The sequence below is a fragment of the Sus scrofa genome, chromosome 3, assembly GCF_000003025.6.
Source record: "Sus scrofa isolate TJ Tabasco breed Duroc chromosome 3, Sscrofa11.1, whole genome shotgun sequence".
Classification (NCBI taxonomy): domain Eukaryota; kingdom Metazoa; phylum Chordata; class Mammalia; order Artiodactyla; family Suidae; genus Sus; species Sus scrofa.
In genome coordinates, this window is record NC_010445.4 from 93110608 (window position 1) to 93130011 (window position 19404).

At 40.3% G+C, this 19404-nt stretch overlaps 1 protein-coding gene across 1 annotated transcript in view; it reads right to left on the minus strand.

Moving 5' to 3' along the window:
* The window catches only part of MSH2 (mutS homolog 2), an 80599-nt gene that overhangs the window by 27650 nt on the left and 33545 nt on the right, over positions 1 to 19404 (minus strand). The window contains 1 exon segment of the mRNA NM_001195357.1: positions 8909 to 9018. Coding sequence (NP_001182286.1) covers positions 8909 to 9018 — 110 coding nt within the window.

Below are 19404 nucleotides of genomic sequence, written 5' to 3' on the forward strand. Positions count from 1 at the left end.
TTCCATCCCTGGCCTCAGTGGATTAAGGATCCGGCATTGCTGTGAGCTGTGGTGTAGGTCGCAGACTCAGCTTGGATGCAGAGTTGCTGTGGCTGTGCTGTAGGCCAGAGGTTACAGCTCTGATTCGATGTCAAGCCTGGGAACCTCCATATATCAGGGGTGTGGCCCTAAAAAAAAAAAAGACAAAAAAATAAACTCAGGAATGAAGAGGCCATGGTAAAAGGATATGGTGAGGACTGAACCTATTTACATATAAACATGAACATTAGAAAGCTTGGAAACTAGACTTAAGGCTATAGACATATTGTGCATATTTTAGACCTGGGCAATGTAAAAATATAACAATTAAAAACCTAAAGGTATGAGGGAAGTTCTGTGGAAGCACATACATAAGAATGATCAGCTGCTCAACTTTCAGAGCAGGTAATTAATACTCTCCAAAATTCAAACATTGAAATCTCCTATCTTCATATTCCTTCTAATTTATGTTTTTCTTTTTACAGCCACACCTGCGGCACATGGAAGTTCCCAGGCTAGGAGTGGAATCAGAGCTGCAGCTGCCAGCCTTCACCAGGGCCACACCTGATCCCAGCCTAGTCTGCAACCTACACCCAGCATGTGACAGCTTGAACCTTCATCCTCATGGATCCTAGTCAGGGTCTTAACTCTCTGTCTGAGCCACAATGGGAACTGCTAATTTAAGTTAGTTTCTTCCTTCCTTCTTTCCTTCCTCCTTCCCTTCCTTTCAGGGCCACATCTGCGGCATATGGAGGTTCCCAGGCTAGGGTCTGAATTGGAGCTGTAGCTGCCAGCCAACATCACAGCCACACAGCAACTCGGGATCCAAGTCAAGTCTGTTGACCTACGCCACAGCTTACAGCAATGCCTGATCCTTAACCCACTGAGAGAGGCCAGGGATCGAACCTGTGTCCTCTTGGATACTAATCAGACTCGTTTCCACTGACCCACGATGGGGACTCCCATTATTTAAGTTTCTTTTAACCTATGTTTTAGATTATTTTCCTGCTCTACTGGTGAAAAAAAAGCATTCATCTGAAGCTCAACAATTCCCACAATTTTTTTCCTGTTACACTAGGTTGGATCCTTTTAAAATTAAAAGTGGAGTTCCCCTTGTGGCACAGCAGAAACGAATCCGACTAGGAACCATGAGGTTTCGGGTTTGATCCCGGCCTCGCTCAGTGGGTTAAGGATCTGGCGTTGCCATGATCTGTGGTGTAGGTCGCAGACACGGCTCAGATTCTGCATTGCTGTGGTTGTGGCACAGGCCAGCAGCTACAGCTCCAAGTGGACCCCTCGCCTGGGAACCTCCATATGCTGTGGATGCGGCCCTAAAAAAAATAAAAAATAAAAATAAAAGTAACATCTGAAGTATGAGCTCCTTTCTCTAATTTATCTATGCATCCGTCTGTACATAACCATAAAAAGACCATTAGCTGTAACACTAGCTGTCTCTCAATGGGGGCACTGCTAGGATTTTGAGTGGAACAATACTTCATTGTAAGGGACTAAAACACAAAATTTCAATATCTGTCCTCTAAACCTTCAATACTGCCCATACTTCAGAAGAGACTAAATGTTAATAACAGTTATTTTGGAGTGGTAGTTGTGGAGGATATTTTAAACTTTGATCTACCTTTCTGTACTGCTTGATTGCTTTATATAGGTTATCAGTTTTACAAAAAGTGTGGTTTTTAAAAGGATAATTATAAGCAAAAATGTCAACATGTTTTGACAGTTAATTCTAGGTGGTAGAATATGAATACTTCCCTTTTTTGTACTTCTTTTTGTTTCCAAGAACAAAAAAAAATTTTTTTTCTTTCTTTATGGCCTTTGTTTTGAAGTCTATTTTGTCTGATATGAGTATTGTAACTCCTGCTTTCCTGTCTTTTTCATTTGCATGAAATATCTTTTTCCATCCCCTCACTTTTAATTTGTATGTATCCTTTGCCCTAAGGTGAGCCCTGTAGGCAGCATCTTGTAAGCTCTTGCTTTTTTATACAATCTGCCACCCTGCGTCTTTTTTTTTTTTTTTTGGTCTGTTTGCCTTTTCCTAGGGCCACACCTTCAGCATATGGAGGTTCCCAGGCTAGGAGTCTAATCAGAGCTGTAGCCACCAGCCTGAGCCACAGCCACAGCCACGTGGGATCCAAGCCACACCTGCAACCTATACCACAGCTCATGGCAATGCCGATCCTTAACCCACTGAGTGAGGCCAGGGATCGAACCCGCAGCCTGGTGGTTCCTAGTGGGATTCATTAACCACTGAGCCACGACAGGAACTCCCCCAAGAACAAAAAATTTAAAGCATTTATATGCAGTATCTTTATAACTTACTCAATAATATAACTGTATCAGGATTATGCAATTGCGGCTTTTAAAATATATCTCAATTTCTCCCGTCCCAGTATTTTCAATAAAAATTTATGTGAAGTTACTACTTTTCCAATAGTAGATGAACTATCAAAAATAAGTATTTGTGAAAACTAAGACTCAAGATAAAACAGTCCAAATATATATAAAAAGGTTAAAAAATGTAATACATCTTCAAATCACCCAATAAACTAATATTGTCTACCTGTTCGTTTTGGCCATGCCAACAGCATGCAGAAGTTCTCCAGACGGGGATGGGACCCAAGCCACAGCAATGACCAGAGACAACAGCAGATTTTTAATCTGCTGAGCCACAGGGAATTCCATACTATTGCTTACTATTTTCAAGAAAAATCATCGATTTTTTGGAACCCTGTTGGGGTAGTTTTGCTCTATGTTTACTTCAAAATAGAAAATCTGGGAGTTCCCGTCGTGGCGCACTGATTAACAATCCGACTAGGAACCATGAGGTTGTGGGTTTGATCCCTGGCTTTGCTCAGTGGATTAAGGATCCAGCTTTGCCATGAGCTGTGGTGTAGGTCACAGACTTGGCTCGGATCCCATGTTGCTGTGGCTCTGGCAAAGGCCAATGGCTACAGCTCCGATAGGACCCCTAGCCTAGGAACCTTCATGTGCCGCAGGAGCGGCCCTAGAAAAGGCAAAAAGACAAAGAAAAACAAAAACCAAACAAACAAAAACATAGAAAATCTGTAGATATTACAAAAACATCTGGAGTTCCCGTCATGGCGCTGTGGTTAATGAATCTGACTAGGAACCAGGAGGTTACACGTTCGATCCCTGGCCTTGCTCAGTGGGTTAAGATCTGGCGTTGTCGTGAGCTGTGGTGTAGGTTGCAGACACGGCTCAGATCCTGGTTGCTGTGGCTCTGGTGTAGGCCGGCAGCAACAGCTTGGATTAGACCCCTAGCCTGGGAACCTCCATATGCCACGGGAGTGGCCCTAGAAAAGGCAAAAAGACCAAAAAAATAAAAAATAAAAAAAAAAAAAGATATTACAAAAACATCTAAGCATTTATATAAAAAGCTAAGCCTACACATGTATGTGTGACTGGGTCACCATGCTGTTCAGTAGAAAATTGACAGAACACTGTAAACCAGCTATAATGCAAAAAATAGAAATCATTATATAAAAAAAATAAATAAAAAGCTAAGCCTAGAAAAAAATAAAAATTAACCCACTCATATAAATGACTGTTCCCTTCATCACATGAACTCCTAGGTGCAGAGCTGGAAAATATGAAATCATACACGAAACAACTGATATCCTCTTGAGGTTTTCTCAAAGTGGTTCTGAGTCATGTAATTGAAATGCCTCAACTCATTACAAATATCTAGAATGACATTGAAGGGTTGAATTCACCTTATAACCCAAGCTAAGTCTGAAGATTTGTAACTGAGAATAAAGAAGATTATTATACTAGATCAACTCCCTAGAGATTCCAGAACAGGTTTTAACTAGAAATCGGATTCATTTAAAAGATCCTAAAACGGAAAGCCTACAGTTACAGGACAGAATTCTAGGAGACACGGCTGGGGGGTCTTATAACAGTTATCTCCCTCCTTCCCTTTCCTGACAGTGCTGTAAATCTCCAACTAGAGAAATAATCTACCCCTGGTTATCTTAAGTCAACCACCACATCCTATTTTATTTTATTATAGTTGATTTACAATGTTCTGACAATTTCTGCTGTATGGCAAAGTGATCCAGTCATACATGTGTATGTATGTATATATACACACATTCTTTTTCTCACATTATCCTCCGTGTTTCATTACAAGTCACTAGATATAGTTCCCTGTGCTATACAGCAGGATCTCACTGCTTATCCACTCCAAATGCACTAGTTTGCATGTTCTATTGAGCTGGCCACAGTCACTGCTTAAACAGTTCCATCAAGGCAAACTGCAGGACTCTTGGGATGTGGCACAAACTGCTACTGGTAGGGAGCCATCCTACAGTCAAGAGGAATCAATCTTATGTCAAAATTAGAACCATAAAAAAATAAAGGAGACTAAGAAATTAGGTCCTTTGGATGGCCTCACCAAGCTGCTGAATAAAGCAACTCTAAACAAAGCATACCCTATCTCTAGACTTTAAATTTTAGAAGTCAAGGTATACTGAGTTTTAGGTTACCAGCAAAATAAAGAGTCCTAATTGATATTAAGTTTAATCCCAAATAATCTACTCAGAAAAAAAGGAAAGAAACCCACAACTCACGACTTATCACCACAGTATTTAACGTGAAGGGGTCCAGAATATGCTATTGTGGCATAAAAATTACACTGAGATGAAAGCATCTGAGAGTAGACATTATTTCTGAACTCTCTTATCTCCTTAAAAAGCACAAATAATTCAACTGTCAAAAGTCTCACAACCAGGGAAGTCAAATAAAACTACCATATCTTCCATCTATTCTCCAAAAGGCTCATTTATCTTTCCTAAAAGCCATTTATTTTCCAGTAAGTTTCTTTTCTCCCTTTCCCGTCCTCTATTAAGATAGCATATAAGTCCCAAAGTCTAACAGCTTCCTTGAGACACATTCTTTGGTTACCTAAAAAATCTGTTCTCTTGCCATTTTTTTTTTTTTTTTTTTTGTCAGTTTAGTTAGGCAGTTCCCTAAACAATGAACCTAAGTTTTTTCTCTACAAAGTTAACTACTTAATATTCTACTTTCCTGGATTAAAAACTTGGGGCTGGTCATACCTAAAGTGACAATAATGAAATCAGGACAAAATACCTCTTCTTTTCCAGTCTATATCATTCCAACTGCACTGCTTACCTTCCCAAAATCCAAGCTCTTCCAGATACTTATAAAATCTTAAAACACTCTAATCCCACAGCATCATTCAAGAATTAACAATGACTACTATTTTACAGTCACAGCAAATTCTAGTATAACAGATATGTGTTAAGCATTTCAGATCAAAGTGAAAATCCTTAACCCACAATAAGGATAACATAAGGGAGTTGATGAAGGAAGCACACCAGGCTACTAATTTTGTTCATCTGAAAAGATGGAAGGAGACATTATCAAGGATGGTCATTTCTGCCTGTATATTTGCATCATATGGCTCCACCTGTTCTAATACCATGTGTTACATTTGTGAGGAGAAAATCATCAAATAATAAAAAAAAATTTAAGGACGTTTCCATTTTGGTTCGGCAGTAATGAGCCCAATGGGTATCCATGAAGATATATATAGGTTCGATCCCTGGCCTTGCTTAGTGGGGTTAAGGATCTGGCATTGCCGTGAGTTGTGCTGTAGATCAGAGATGTGGCTCAGATCCTGTGTTGCTGTGGCTGTGGTGTAGGCCAGAAGCTGTGGCTCCAATTAGACCTCTAGCCTGGAAACCTCCATATGCCGCAGGTGTGGCACTAAAAAGCAAAAGAGAGAAAAAGAAAGGAAGAAAGACAAAAGAAAACACTTAAAAAATTTATATTCTGGAGTTCCCGTCGTGGCGCAGTGGTTAACAAATCCGACTAGGAAGCATGAGATTGCGGGTTCGATCCCTGCCCTTGCTCAGTGGGTTAACGATTCGGCGTTGCCGTGAGCTGTGGAGTAGGTTGCAGACACGGCTCGGATCCAGCGTTGCTGCTCTGGTGTATACTGGCAGCTACAGCTCCGATTCGACCCCTAGCCAGGGAACCTCCATATGCCACGGGAGCAGCCCAACAAATAGCAAAAAGACAAAAAAAAAATAAAAATAAAAATAAAAAATTTATATTCTGTGTTTTATTTTATTTAACTTCTGCCACGTGCATGCAGAAGTTCCCAGGCCAGGGACTGACCCAAGCCACAGCAGTGACAACGCTGAATCCTTAACCATTAGGCCACTAGGGAACTTGGATTCTAGTATTTTCAGTATCTTTCTGAAAAACTATCCACAAGCACACTATATGAAAACTACAAAGGAGAGGTCAATAAATCACCAAGTGGAGACCCCTGGTAGCTCAGCAAGTTAAGGATGTAGTGTGATCACTATGGTGGTTTGATCCCTGGCCCAGGAAATTCCTCATGTCACGGGCATGGCCAAAAACAAACAAAATCCCACCAATTGTATATCATTTTTTAGAGAATGTTTTGGCTTATTTGCTGTCAAGCACATATATGCCCCAAGGGCTGGATCTATATAGTTGGAAGGAAGGAAGGAAGAGAGGGAGGGAGGGATCCCAAAGGCTTAATATAGGAGTTCCCGTTATGGCTCAGTGGAAATGAATCTGACTAGCATCCATGAGGACACAGGTTTGATCCCTGGCCTCGCTCAGTGGGTTAAGGACCCAGCGTTGCCGTGAGTTGTCGTGTAGGTCGCAGACGAGGCTCAGATCCGACGTTGCTGTGGCTATGGCGTAGGCCGGTGGCTACAGCTCCGATTAGACCCCTAGCCTGGGAACCTCCACATGCCGAGGGAGCGGTCCTAGAAAAGGCAAAAAGACAAACAAAACAAAACAAAACAAAACAAAAAAAACCAAAGGCTTAATATAAAGTAAAAGTATCCAAGATTTTATCGTTCTGCTGCCTTTTGTAATCATCATAGTAATATGGCTATTACCTTGCACATGATGAAGATAAAACTGTTTATTGCAGAAAAACAACTGTTACTGTCCAAAAGTGGGGAAGGGGGAGGAAGAGGGTGGGCTTAAAAGGCAGGGCCTCTGCATCTGCTGGGCAGGCTATAAAGGTGTGAAGGCCAACAGGCCAGATAAGAAGATAGCTGCAGGGCAATCTGTACACTGATAGGGGGGCTACAAATTTTAAGAAACCCTTAAACATTCTCAGCTATACAAACCAATTTTGGGGCCAGATAATGCCCCGTGACTGCCAGAGAGGACAGCATTTCAGACAGGTTACAAAATGGTGGGAAGAAATCACACACTCATTCTCCTCTCACTTTGAGATCTGACTGCACTTTAAGGGTATTAAGTAGTTCTCAAAGTTCGGTCCCCAGACAGGCAGCATCTTTTGGGTGTATGTTCGATATGTACGTTCTTCAACCCCATCCCAGAACTAAAGAATCTGATTCTGCAATGGAACCCAGCAATCTGGTTTAGCAAGCCCACCAGGTCATTCTGATAGGCACTCAGCTGAGACCCACAGTGTTAAGGCAGGGAGATAGCAACTCCATGGTGGTGGTGGCCACAAGGGCAAAATCAGCTGCAGCATTTCATCAGAGCTTTGCCTGGCCTCTGGGGTTTCTTCAAGTGTGTACAGCTGTGGGAATACAGAAACGCTCAAATTGTGTTTTCCCACCTATTTTAATTAGAATTTCGTTAGCCATCAGGAGCTGCACATTTACATACTTTCACTTAAAGGGTTGTTTACAAATATCCAGCTCTGCCCAATCACAGGTAAGGCCACACCCTCAGCTGCAGGGAGCAGTGTTCAATGTCCAGATGAACAGTATTTCTGCCGCCCAATGATCACAGTGGTGCACTTAAAACCATTCTACTAAAAGCAGCATTACAGAGGAAAAAGAGCTAAAACACAAGTTTTTCTAAACAAAGGATGAATGAAGAAAGTTTTCTGACTGCTTAACCGACAAGTAAATGGAAGAGTGCCCTATCACTGACAAAAGTATTACCAGAAAAGCGTTTATACCTACACACACACTCGTGTGCTTCTAAAATCCAAAAAGCACAGAGTAAATGAGGTTTAATTTCTTTAAAGTTAGTGATCCAGTAAAAACAAACCAACATCACATATGGCAAATGTTAACTCCAATAAATCTAATTATTAAGAAGAATGGAAAGAATCTACTCTTTAATAAAAATAATGTAAGCACATACTCCCCACACAATCATTTTTAACAGGAAGTTTAGTGTAGAAAAATTTCAACATATTAGTATTTACAGTCACGGTTAACTTTTCGTATATCAACAACTATTCAGGAGACAGACACACACATGCTCTAACCCGCCCTGCATTTACATGGAAAACAAACGAGAGAGGCAGACTTCTCTTATGTTCCTTATTTTACCTCTATCCTCTCCCCTTTCCCAGTGACTATAACTTTCCTTCTTTCTTGGAATTAAAACATAACTCAGCTTGCAAATGTGAGATATTTTATTTATGAAATTTCCTTTAACCAGACCACTTATGCCCAATAGTCACTCCCTCTCTTAATTTTCATCCACTGAAATGATTATTTAAAAAACAAAAAAACCCTTTTTTTTATTGGTGGCATTTGCAGCATGACGGAGTTCCTGGGCCAGGGATCAAACCCGAGCCACGGCAGTGACAATATTGGATCCTTAACCTATCGAACCACCAGGGAGCTCCTAAAAACTTTTTTCATTTGCATCTATTGAAATGACTGTTATGAAGGAAAAAAAAGTTTAAAAACCTTTTCCCGTCTCTTAATCTTACATCCACTGTCTCAAAGGTACCTTGCAAAAATGCCAAAATTAAATACTAAAAAGAGAACTCTGAAAAGTTTTCTGATGTGCCTTGGCTTTTCAAAACTATTCTGCTACTTGAATCAAAGAAGATATTGCATACCTGATCCATATCTAAAGTTGTTTCTATCATTTCCTGAAACTTGGAGAAATCAGAACGAAGATCAATAAGAGGAGTCACAAAAACTGCCAACAACAATGCCTGATGTTGTCCTAAAAGAAAGCAAAAATAAAAGCAAATAAATAGGTCCTATCTTTAAAATAGAAAACTATAAATCATAAAAATTTGACTGTGGTAATGAGAAGCATTTGATCCAAAAAGCACAAACAGGGCAGCAAATCTCTGAAGCTACTACTTACTCAGGTATCTTAATTCAAATGTGTTTAGTACTTGTAGAGAGAGCGAGGTGATCTGGCACTCAAAGCTTCCTACCAATAAAACACTGCCTCCCCTGCATGTCTGTAATCTCCTTCATAAGAGGTACTACAGATGCAGAAATGTGACATTAATTACAACCAAGGGAAATGCACTTCTTTATAGATTTAATAACCCAAAGTCGGAGTCATTAAAATAAAATACCTCTAACTTACCTTATAAATCCCTAATTTCCATGAACAATACAGTGTTCCAATTAACAGAGGTTAAATCAAGCCAAGTATTTACACTGGAACTTTGCTTGATGTTACTGAAGAGCATAGCCTGGGAATTATGTGAGAAGGGAACTGCAGAGTCTACAGTGTGAAAGGCACAAGCAGAGATCTAGGAGCCAATCCTTGTTCTGGGACCGACTGGCTCTGTGATCTGGAGCCTGCTTTTCCTTGTCTGTTATAATGGGAGTAATAATAACAGCCACCCAGAAGATGAATAAACGAGGTAACACTTTGTATGTACACTACTTGACACTTAACAGAAGCTTGGCAAGAGTTACCACGTATTATTACTGGTTTTAACACAAGGATTATTATTTATTTATTTATTTTTGATCTCTAACACATTCCCTCAGAAGAACTCCGCAAGTGATCTCTAGCATACTGCATTTCACAGCAAAGCAACTGTTTCCAACCTTTTCCAGAGGTATCGGTAGTTTCTGATTGAGAAAAGGATGAAAAAGCTAGGATGGAAGTCAGTGCAAAACCATTACAAAAACTCATATTTTATTATTAATCACAACAGTATCTAGACACATTTAGAAAATAGTACGTTATGTGTGAAACATTAGTCTATAAACAACACTTTGCCCACATAATGTCTGTGGTGCTACAATGCCCAGTTCTTTATTCTGAATTAGCTCATACGCTACTGGTAAAGATGGCAGCAAAACAGTAGTGGTATTGATTCATGAATGATTTTTTTCCCTAGCTCATTAAAGTTTCAAAGAGAAAAGGGCAAGCTTTCATCCAATTAAAGATTAAGCTTAGCAACACACAAAGACCTCAGAGTAGCTAGCTTAATGGCCATTATACTTTCTACTGTTAAAATGTGTGGAAAGGCTGAGTACAGACGAAGGGTACAAAAACATTTGCCAGTGTTTAAATTTTATTTTTTAACTGAATTCTATAAACCCTGGTTCAGATCTTTTTAACGTTGCTGAAACTGACTGTTGTTAGAAAAAAAATACTCTCAAAGGGCATCTATCTGAAAGGAGGAAACAAGAGCCCCAGACTTGAAGGATGCAAACAGTCACCCGATGCTGGTGCTGAGTACAAATGCAATGGAGGCTACTGTTTTTACTGAAGTCTGTTAATGCTTCCTAAATTTTAATCATTTTAAAATTTTCATATAAGTTGAGTTCTACCTGATTTATTTTTTATGTGAGTTCTGTTTTCCAGCACATGACATTGAAGAAGGTAAGGTTTTCCAAGAAAATACAAGCAGGATTATTACAGAAATACCTGTATAAACTTCAGAACCTGTCATCCCCAACATGTCCTGTAGCCCCTCAAACACACAGGTCCACCTTGCTGCAGCACTTCTCCAAGTTAAGGGCTCTTCTCTCCTCACCTGCTCCATATCCTGCAAGTCTTCACTAACATCTTGAATTCCTTCCCGTATTTGTAATTTGTACTAGCCTCAATCGCCAATTTCCAATTGGGTTTTTTTTTTTTTTTCTCAACTAGTTATGGTTTTAATTAAAAATAATAGCTCAGAGTTCCTGTTGCGGCGCAGCGGAAACGAATCTGACTAGGAACCATGAGATTGCGGGTTCGATCCCTGGACTCACTCAGTGGGTTAAGGATCCAGCATTGCCGTGAGCTGTGGCATAGGTCGCAGACACGGCTTGGATCCCAAGTTGCTGTGGCTGTGGCACAGGCCAGCAGCTGCAGCTCTGATTTGACCCCTAGCCTGGGAACTTCCATATGCCCCAGGTGCAGCCCAAAAAAGAAAAAAAAAATTTTTTTTAATAAAGAAATGAGTAGAACTTCACTCAAATCATGTTATTTAATGCATTAATAAAAAGGACATATTTCTCAAGAATTTGTTTTATATTTTGGTTAAGTATACTTCAATATAATTGGTTTCTTATTTAACTCTATGTGTTCTTTCTTTTTTTTTTTTTTTTTTTGCCTTTTCTTGAGCCACTCCCGAGGCAACTCTGTGTTTTATTTTATGCATTTAAATACACTATTGTGAGAAGGATTCACAGACTTTATTAGAAGCTAAAAAGGTCCACAGCACAGAAAAAGAACCTCAAGCCTCACCTCCTAACAGTGCCCTTATCCTCTAGCTCTGTGTTTAATCACCCTAGCTTCACTCCTTCACAGGTCAAGCTATAGACACTTTCTTTTTCTTTTTTTTTTTTTTTTGTCTTTTGTCTTTTTGTTGTTGTTGCTATTTCTTGGGCCGCTCCCGCGGCATATGGAGGTTCCCAGGCTAGGGGTTGAATCGGAGCTGTAGCCACCGGCCTTCGCCAGAGCCACAGCAATGCGGGATCCGAGCCGCATCTGCAACCTACACCACAGCTCACGGCAACGCCGGATCGTTAACCCACTGAGCAAGGGCAGGGATCGAACCCGCAACCTCATGGTTCCTAGTCGGATTCGTTAACCACTGCGACACAACGGTAACTCCTGTGCTTTCTTTATTGTACTTACTACTATATGAAATTCTTGCTGATTTACTTGTTGTTTGCCTCCCTCTACCCTTCCACTATTACAGAACGCCATTAGAACAAGGACCTCACTTGTCACATCTACCACTGTACCTACCAGAACAATGCCTAGCACAAAGTAGGCAACTGATATCTGTATGCCAAACGAATGACTTTACGAAGGGATTGATGAAGCAATCAGTCACTGGTCATACTTCTGATATGCACAATAGTCAACTAGCAAAATACCAAAGATTGCACAGGGAAATAATTTTTAGCTTCTCAGATGCATCAAAATGTGGAATGACCAGGTAATCAAATTAAATAATTTCTCTAAGAACTCAATTCATTGTCAGCCCCTGAAGATTCATTTATAACTCCTTGAAGATTTCATTTTCAAGAATGGTGCTGAATATTCAATGGAGAAAAGAATCTTCTACAATAAACCATGCTGGAAAATTGGATATTCACATGTAAAAGAATGAAACTGGACTTTTACCATGCACCACTCAGAAAAATTAACTCAAAATGGATTAAATGTCTCAATTTTTAAGACCTGAAAACATGAAACTCCTAAAAGAAAACATTGGGGGAAAGCCTTTTGACATAAGTCTTGGCAACAATTTTTTAGATATAACACCCAAAGCATGAGCAATAAAATTAAAAATAAGCAGGTGGGACTACATCGAACCAAAAAGCTTCTGCACAACAAAAGAAAATCAAAGTGATGGAGTTCCCTTGTGGTGCAGCAGATTAAGGACCTGGTGTTCTCATTGCAGCAGCTCGGGTTGCTGCTATGACACAGGTTCAATCCCTGGCCTGGAAACCTCTAAATGTTGGTGGGTACAGAAAAAAAAAAAAAAAAAAAGGAGAAAGAAACAACAATGTGAAAAACCAACCTATGGAATGGAAGAGGAGAGCTGCAAACCATTTATCTGATAAGGGGTTAATATCCAAAATAGATATCTACAAACTGCTGGGCCCCTTTAAACACCTGTGTTTGCAATGCCTGGTCTCATGAACACAGGCAGACACCAACGACATTCCAGGCACTCTACTTCCCATCACAAGATCTTTTCCTAGATCTGTGCCTGGCCAAGGTGAGATTGCTAGGTATACTGGCTGTAACTGCACCTAAATTACTGGTAAACCCTTTCTCTCACAAATCTTTTACATTTTATTTAATGTAACTGAGAAGTAACTGGAAATGGCTGGCAAAATAATTAAGAAAAAGATACTAAGACTTTCTAATCAAGTTAAATGAGCAAGTAACACTAAAATCAAAATGAACTATAGGATACTTCTGGGTAACAGATATGCAGTGTCTCCCTACACGTGTCCTCCTGACACTAACTCAGCTCTGAGGCCTACCACTAGTCACAAAATCTACTGAATCAGACTTTCCAAATAGTCTATGACTGGGAAAACCCACCTTAAGTCTACAGTTAGTTATAAAGTTAGTACTAATATTCCTGTTCTAATAAATATTTGGGTAAATGCCAATAAACAGATATGAGTTTCAACTAACAAAGATTTAAAAATTTATTCTACACCCACGTGCCCTTGACTATCTAACATAGTTTTCTTGTACTATTAATTCCAATCCAGAAACTTAAAGTACAATTAAACTTTACTTGACCCTTTAAATATATTTATGAAATGGATTTAAAAATCCATGTAAGTGGGAAAAAGGCTGGCAAGATGCTACTAATGAAAGGTTACATTATTCACCAACTATGAGGCTGGAGCTAACAAATTACCAAATTAGCAAAGAAGCCAACAGCAGAAGTGCCAGTGAATCATGGTAAAATACCGAAATAATTTAATCGCTCTGAATAATGACCTGCAACACAGGGGCATCTCCGTTACTCCTTCACTGCCACCCCATAGTTTCGGCCTTTCATCCTCCCTCAGCACCCAGGCCCTCTCCCTTTACTCATCTTCTCTTCAGACTCTCTGGTCACACGGTCCCTTTTGTTGAGCACAGCCCCTTGTCCTGGTTCCTTCATTTGCAAATACTTCCTTGGACACCCCTTGTTTTCCTTTACTACTACTATCATTTTGACAAAACAATAATTTTCTTTCCCATGAGGACTTCTGATTCCACTGATTAGTTAAGAGCATCATTTTACACTAAGCTAGTCTCCGTGAGATAACAGAAAATATATACTGGTCTCTGTCCTGCCCCGCCCTGGTTCCTGAAACAAAGCACCTAAGACTCTTGTAAATTTCCTAAGTGATACGAACACTAGGAGCATCTCTTGTTTTAGTATCCGTCTTTGACCCTTCCTAACACAAGACTCCTAAAAGCCCTGTGACCTCCTACATGATAAAAGAAGGAGGAGTATCTTTTGTTCTAATATGGTGACCGGAGGTGGGCTCCAGAATACCTCCCGGATGCAGGCGGGTCACCAGAAAGACCAAACCAAGATCAGGAGCTTGGAATTTTCAGCTCTACCCTCACTCCCTCCCCTACCTCATCATCCAGAGTGGGGAGAGTGGCTGGAAATGGGGTTAATCATGTCTACATGAGGGAGCCTCCCAAAATCCCGGTGGTTGGGGAAGGGGGTAGGTTCAGAGAGCTTTCAGGTGGGCAAACACATACACACCAGGAAGGGGATGCCCCCCCACTCCACAGGACAGAAGCTCCTGTGCTCAGGACCCTCCCAGTCTCTCCCTGTGTGTCCCTTCATCTGGCTGTTCGCCTGTCTCCTTTATCAAAAAACGGGTAAATGTTAGTCTTTTCCTGAGTCCTGTGAACTGCTTTAGCAAATTAATTAAACCCAGGCAGGGGTCACTGGGACCTCATCTATAACCGGTTGGTCAGAAGCACAGGTTATACCTGGGCTTGAGACCAGCATCTTAAGTGTGCGTCTATGTGTGTGGTGGGGATTGAGGGGGGGGTGCCAATCTTGTGGGATTGAGCCCCTAACTTGTGGGTTCTGATGCCATCTCCAGAGAGGCAGTCGAATTGAGTTAAACCGTCGAACACCCAGGAAGTGTCACAGAAAATCACTTGGTCTGAGGGAAAACCTGCACACGTTTGGTGACCAGAGGTGAAGTGCTGTGTGTCAGTTCTAAAGGAGACATACCGGAGAAAGACTCAGAACGATGTGAGGACGGGGGGAAGGCAGTTTTCCTTTACACTCCTGACCTCCTGACATTATTTTTCCTTCCTCTCACACATCAATTCTTATGGCAATGTTCTCATCTTACCTTGTTAGAGTTTGATTTAAATGTCTTTGTTCCTGTGCTCCCGTTAATACTTAGATCATTACCTTCACCATCTTTAATCTTACCTTTAATAAGTTTTCACTTCCCAGTTCTATTTCTGAGCCAATAGTCCTATTATCTCTGCATTTCTGTGCTTCCATTCAAAAGACCTTGCACCCCAATTCCACTAAACACTTCCAACAAGATGTATTAACTAATCACCAAAACACACCAACTAATCACCGTTAAAAAAAAAAGTGGAAATTCCCTGGTGGCTCAGTGGGTTAAGGATCTGGCATTGTCACTGCAGTGGCTTGGATGGCCGCTGTGGTGAGGGTTTGAACCCTGGCCCAGGAACTTCTGCATGCCGCAGAAAACAGTGCTGGTGAGGATGTTGTAAACTTTGTGACTAGAAGTGTAAATTAGTAAAACCTCCCTGGAAAAGCAATTTGTCAATATATAATTATTTGCCATTGAAATGCAGACAAGCAGGCAAAAGTCTGGATGGATAAAAAGATAAACAGAGTTTTCTCTTCTAGAGTTAGACTGGGAGTTGACCTGACCCAGAAAAAGTTTTAGGAATTCACTAACAGAAAAACACAAATTTGAAACATCAGAGGTGGGGAGGGGGTGGGAGTTTGGGGTTAGTAGGTGCAAACTACAGCATCTGAAATGGATAAGCAATGAGATCCTGCTGTATAGCACAGGGAACTATATCTAACTATTTGTGATGGAATATGATGAAGGATAATGTAAAAAAAAAAGAATGAGTATATATATATATATATGTATGTATAACTGGGTCACTTTGCTGTGACATCAGAAATTGACAAGAACATTGTAAATCAACTGTAATAAAAAGGAATAAAACTTTGGAGTTCCCATTGTGGCTCAGTGGTTAATGACCCCAACTAGGAACCATGAGATTGTGGGTTCGGTCCCTGGCCTGGCTCAGTGGGTTAAGGATATTGCGTTGCCGTGAACTGTGGTGTAGGTTGCAGACGTGGCTCAGATCCCACGTTGCTGTGGCTCTGGCGTAGGCCAGCTACTACAGCTCCAATCAGACCCCTAGCCTGGGAACCTCCATGTGCCAAGAGTGCAGCCCTAGAAAAAGATTAAAAAAAAAAAAATTTTAAAGGAGAGGAGCAAAGTAAGTTATACAGTTTTACACAAATTAAATGGATAAACAATGCATAAATACTACAATAAATAATGCACTTTACCTCACAAAAGACAAGATATTTAATTATGAAGGTGGACTTCGAAAACGCTGCAGCTTGCGAGTTACTATGAAATGGTGAGAGTCGTCTGAAGCAAAGTTCTAACACAAAACGCCAATGAGTGTGGCTCATTAAGGTGAACTGAAGTCAGGGCAGATGTATGAGGGGTGTGTGTGTGTGTGTGTGTACATTCTGTGTATTCCTACACCGCTCGGCTCAGCTGCGTGCAATTTTCGGCATTCATCCAGTGTTTCCCATGGGCAAAATGTGCACAAGAAACACAAAATTTACATTATACTCAAACTGTTTCCTAATATATGAACTACATTAGAATAAGTCTTCATTGTCAAAGTAAGTTATTATAGCAAACTGTGTCCAATTTTATTTCAAGACTGAAACAAAATATACAAAAATATTAATAATGACTACCTCTGGATGGTAGAATAATTACTACAAAGAATTTACTCTGCTTTTATAAACTAATAAAGAGAAATTTAAAGAAAGAAATTCAAAGAAAGTACAAAATCCAACCAGATCTTAAATTATAGCTTTATAGGTTAATGTTTAAAAAGTGCTACATTAGTAAAACAGATTCCTTTTCAGAAATGCCAAATAAATTGCTTTCATATCCTTATCTTCCATTTAGAAGAAAACTGAGCCATCAGATTAAAAGGGGGAATTATTATTAGACTAACTTACTATGTTTTATTTAGAGTTAAAAAGCAAGGAAGATAAACACAAGGTGCTATGAAAACCAGAGGGAAAAAAAACCTCTAACTGCACGAGGAGGTCAGAGAAGGTGTCACAGAAAGGGTGACATTTGAGCTCAATCTTAGTATTAGTAGGGGTTCATCAAGTGGACACGGCAGTAATGGGCATTTAAGACAAAAGGAAAACATGCAGCAGAGACCATAGCAGTCGAGACAGGGAACCAGGACAGTGAGGACAAGGGGAGGGAAGGGAGTATAAGGGGGGCTGACTGAGAAGTAGCAGCAGGCAGCTGGGCACAGGAATGGGGCTTCTTCTGATAGGTCGTGGGAAGCAAATTAATGTGTTCAGAACCCGAGGGAAGAAATGACATGATCAGATGTGCTCAGAAAGATTAATATGGGTTCAATGAAGAGGATGCACAGACTACGGGAGGGAAAACATCACACGTAAGGTTTTTAAATATATTAAAACAGAAAAGGATCACTACTTGGGTGTGAGCAGTATGACAGCTATTACAATAAAATTCTGGACCAAAATAATCTGGATACTTAGGAATTGTTTGGTTTTTTTTGTTGGGTTTTTTTTTTTTTTTTTTTTGCTTTTTAGGGCCCAACCCAAGACATATGGAGGTCCCCAGGCTAGGGGTCGAATTAGAGCTGTAGCTGCCAGCCTACACCACAGCCACAGCAACATGGGTTCCAAGCTGCATCTGCGACCTACACCACAGCTCAGAGCAATGCCGGATCCTTAACCCACTGATCTAGGCCAGAGATCGAACTTTCATTCTCATGGATGCTAGTCAGATTCATTTCCGCTGAGCCACAACGGGAATGCCAACATTTTTTTTTTTAACCCCAACCACAGCACGCAGAAGTTTCGGGGCCAGGGATCGAACCCTCACCACAGCAGTGACAATACCTGATCCTTAACCTACTGAGCTACCAAGGAATTCCTCACTTTTTAATTTTAAAAGACATGAGGAATAGGAGCTCCTGCTATGGCACAGTAGGTTAAGGATTCAATGTTATCTCTACAGCAGGGTGGGTTTGATCCCTGGCCCAGTGCAGAGGGTTAGGGATACCAGCACTGCTGCAGCTGTGATGTGTAGGTCACAGCTTTGGCTTGGATTTGATCCCTGGTCTGGGAACTTCCATATGCCGCTGGTGTGGCAAAAAAAAAAAAAAAAAAAAAAAGACATGAGAAATAAGGGATGCCAAGTATATTTTTCAAATAGCTTTTTGTTATAGGAGAAAGATTATTTAGAGGAGAGCTTTTATCACTCAACACAAATCTACTTTCTATACTGTTGCTGCCCTCTGCTGTCTGTGAATTTACTTTATTACCTTCGCCAGGAATAACATTAAAATAATATTAAACTGAGAGTTAATCAAAACCAAAAACATCACAAGATAGCAGAACACATTCAATTTCTAGCAATATACAAATATATTTTTTATTTTTTACTTATTTATTTAATTTTTGCTTTTTAGGGCCGTACCCGTGGCATATGGAAGTTCCCAGGCTAGAGGTCAAATCAGAGCTGTAGCCACCGGCTTACACCACAGCCACAGCAACGCAGGATCACAGCCACGTCTGCGACCTACACTACAGTTCACAGCAACGCCAGATCCTTGACCCACTGAGCAAGGCTAGGGTTCGAATCCGCAACCTCATGGCTCCTAGTCGGATTCATTTCTGCTCCACCACAATGGGAACTCCAGCAAATATATTTTTAAAAAATTTTAATAATTTCATGATTTTACTTTTAAACACAGGGCATTTGATTTTTCCTCATAAATCACCCTCACGGCTTTTTCTATGAAATCAGCAGGCTAAGGAGCTGTACTAAACTCCACAAAATGCCATTCTAGTTTAAAAAAAGAAAAAAAAAAAACAAAAAACAGAAAGGCACATGAAAAGATGCTCAGCACTGCTAAGCATTAGAGAAATGCAAATCAAAACCACAATGAGATATCACCTCACACCTGTCAGAGTACAATCACACCCATCACCAAAAGACCACAAATAACAAATGTTGGCAAGGATGTAGAGAAAAGGGAACCCTCGTATTCTGTTGGTTGGAATGTGAATTGGTGCAGCCACTATGGAAAACAGTACCTAAAAAAAAAAAAAAAAAAAAAAAAAAACCTAAAAATAGAACTACCATATGATCAAGCAATTCCACTGCTGGGTATATATCTGAAGAAAACAAAAACACCAATTTAACAAGATCCACCCCCAATATTCCTAGCAGCATTATTTAAAATTGCCAAGATAAGGAAGCAACCTAGGTGTCCATCAACAGACAACTGATAAAGAAAACGTAAAAAAAAAAAAAAGAAAAAGAAAAGAAAACGTAGCATAGG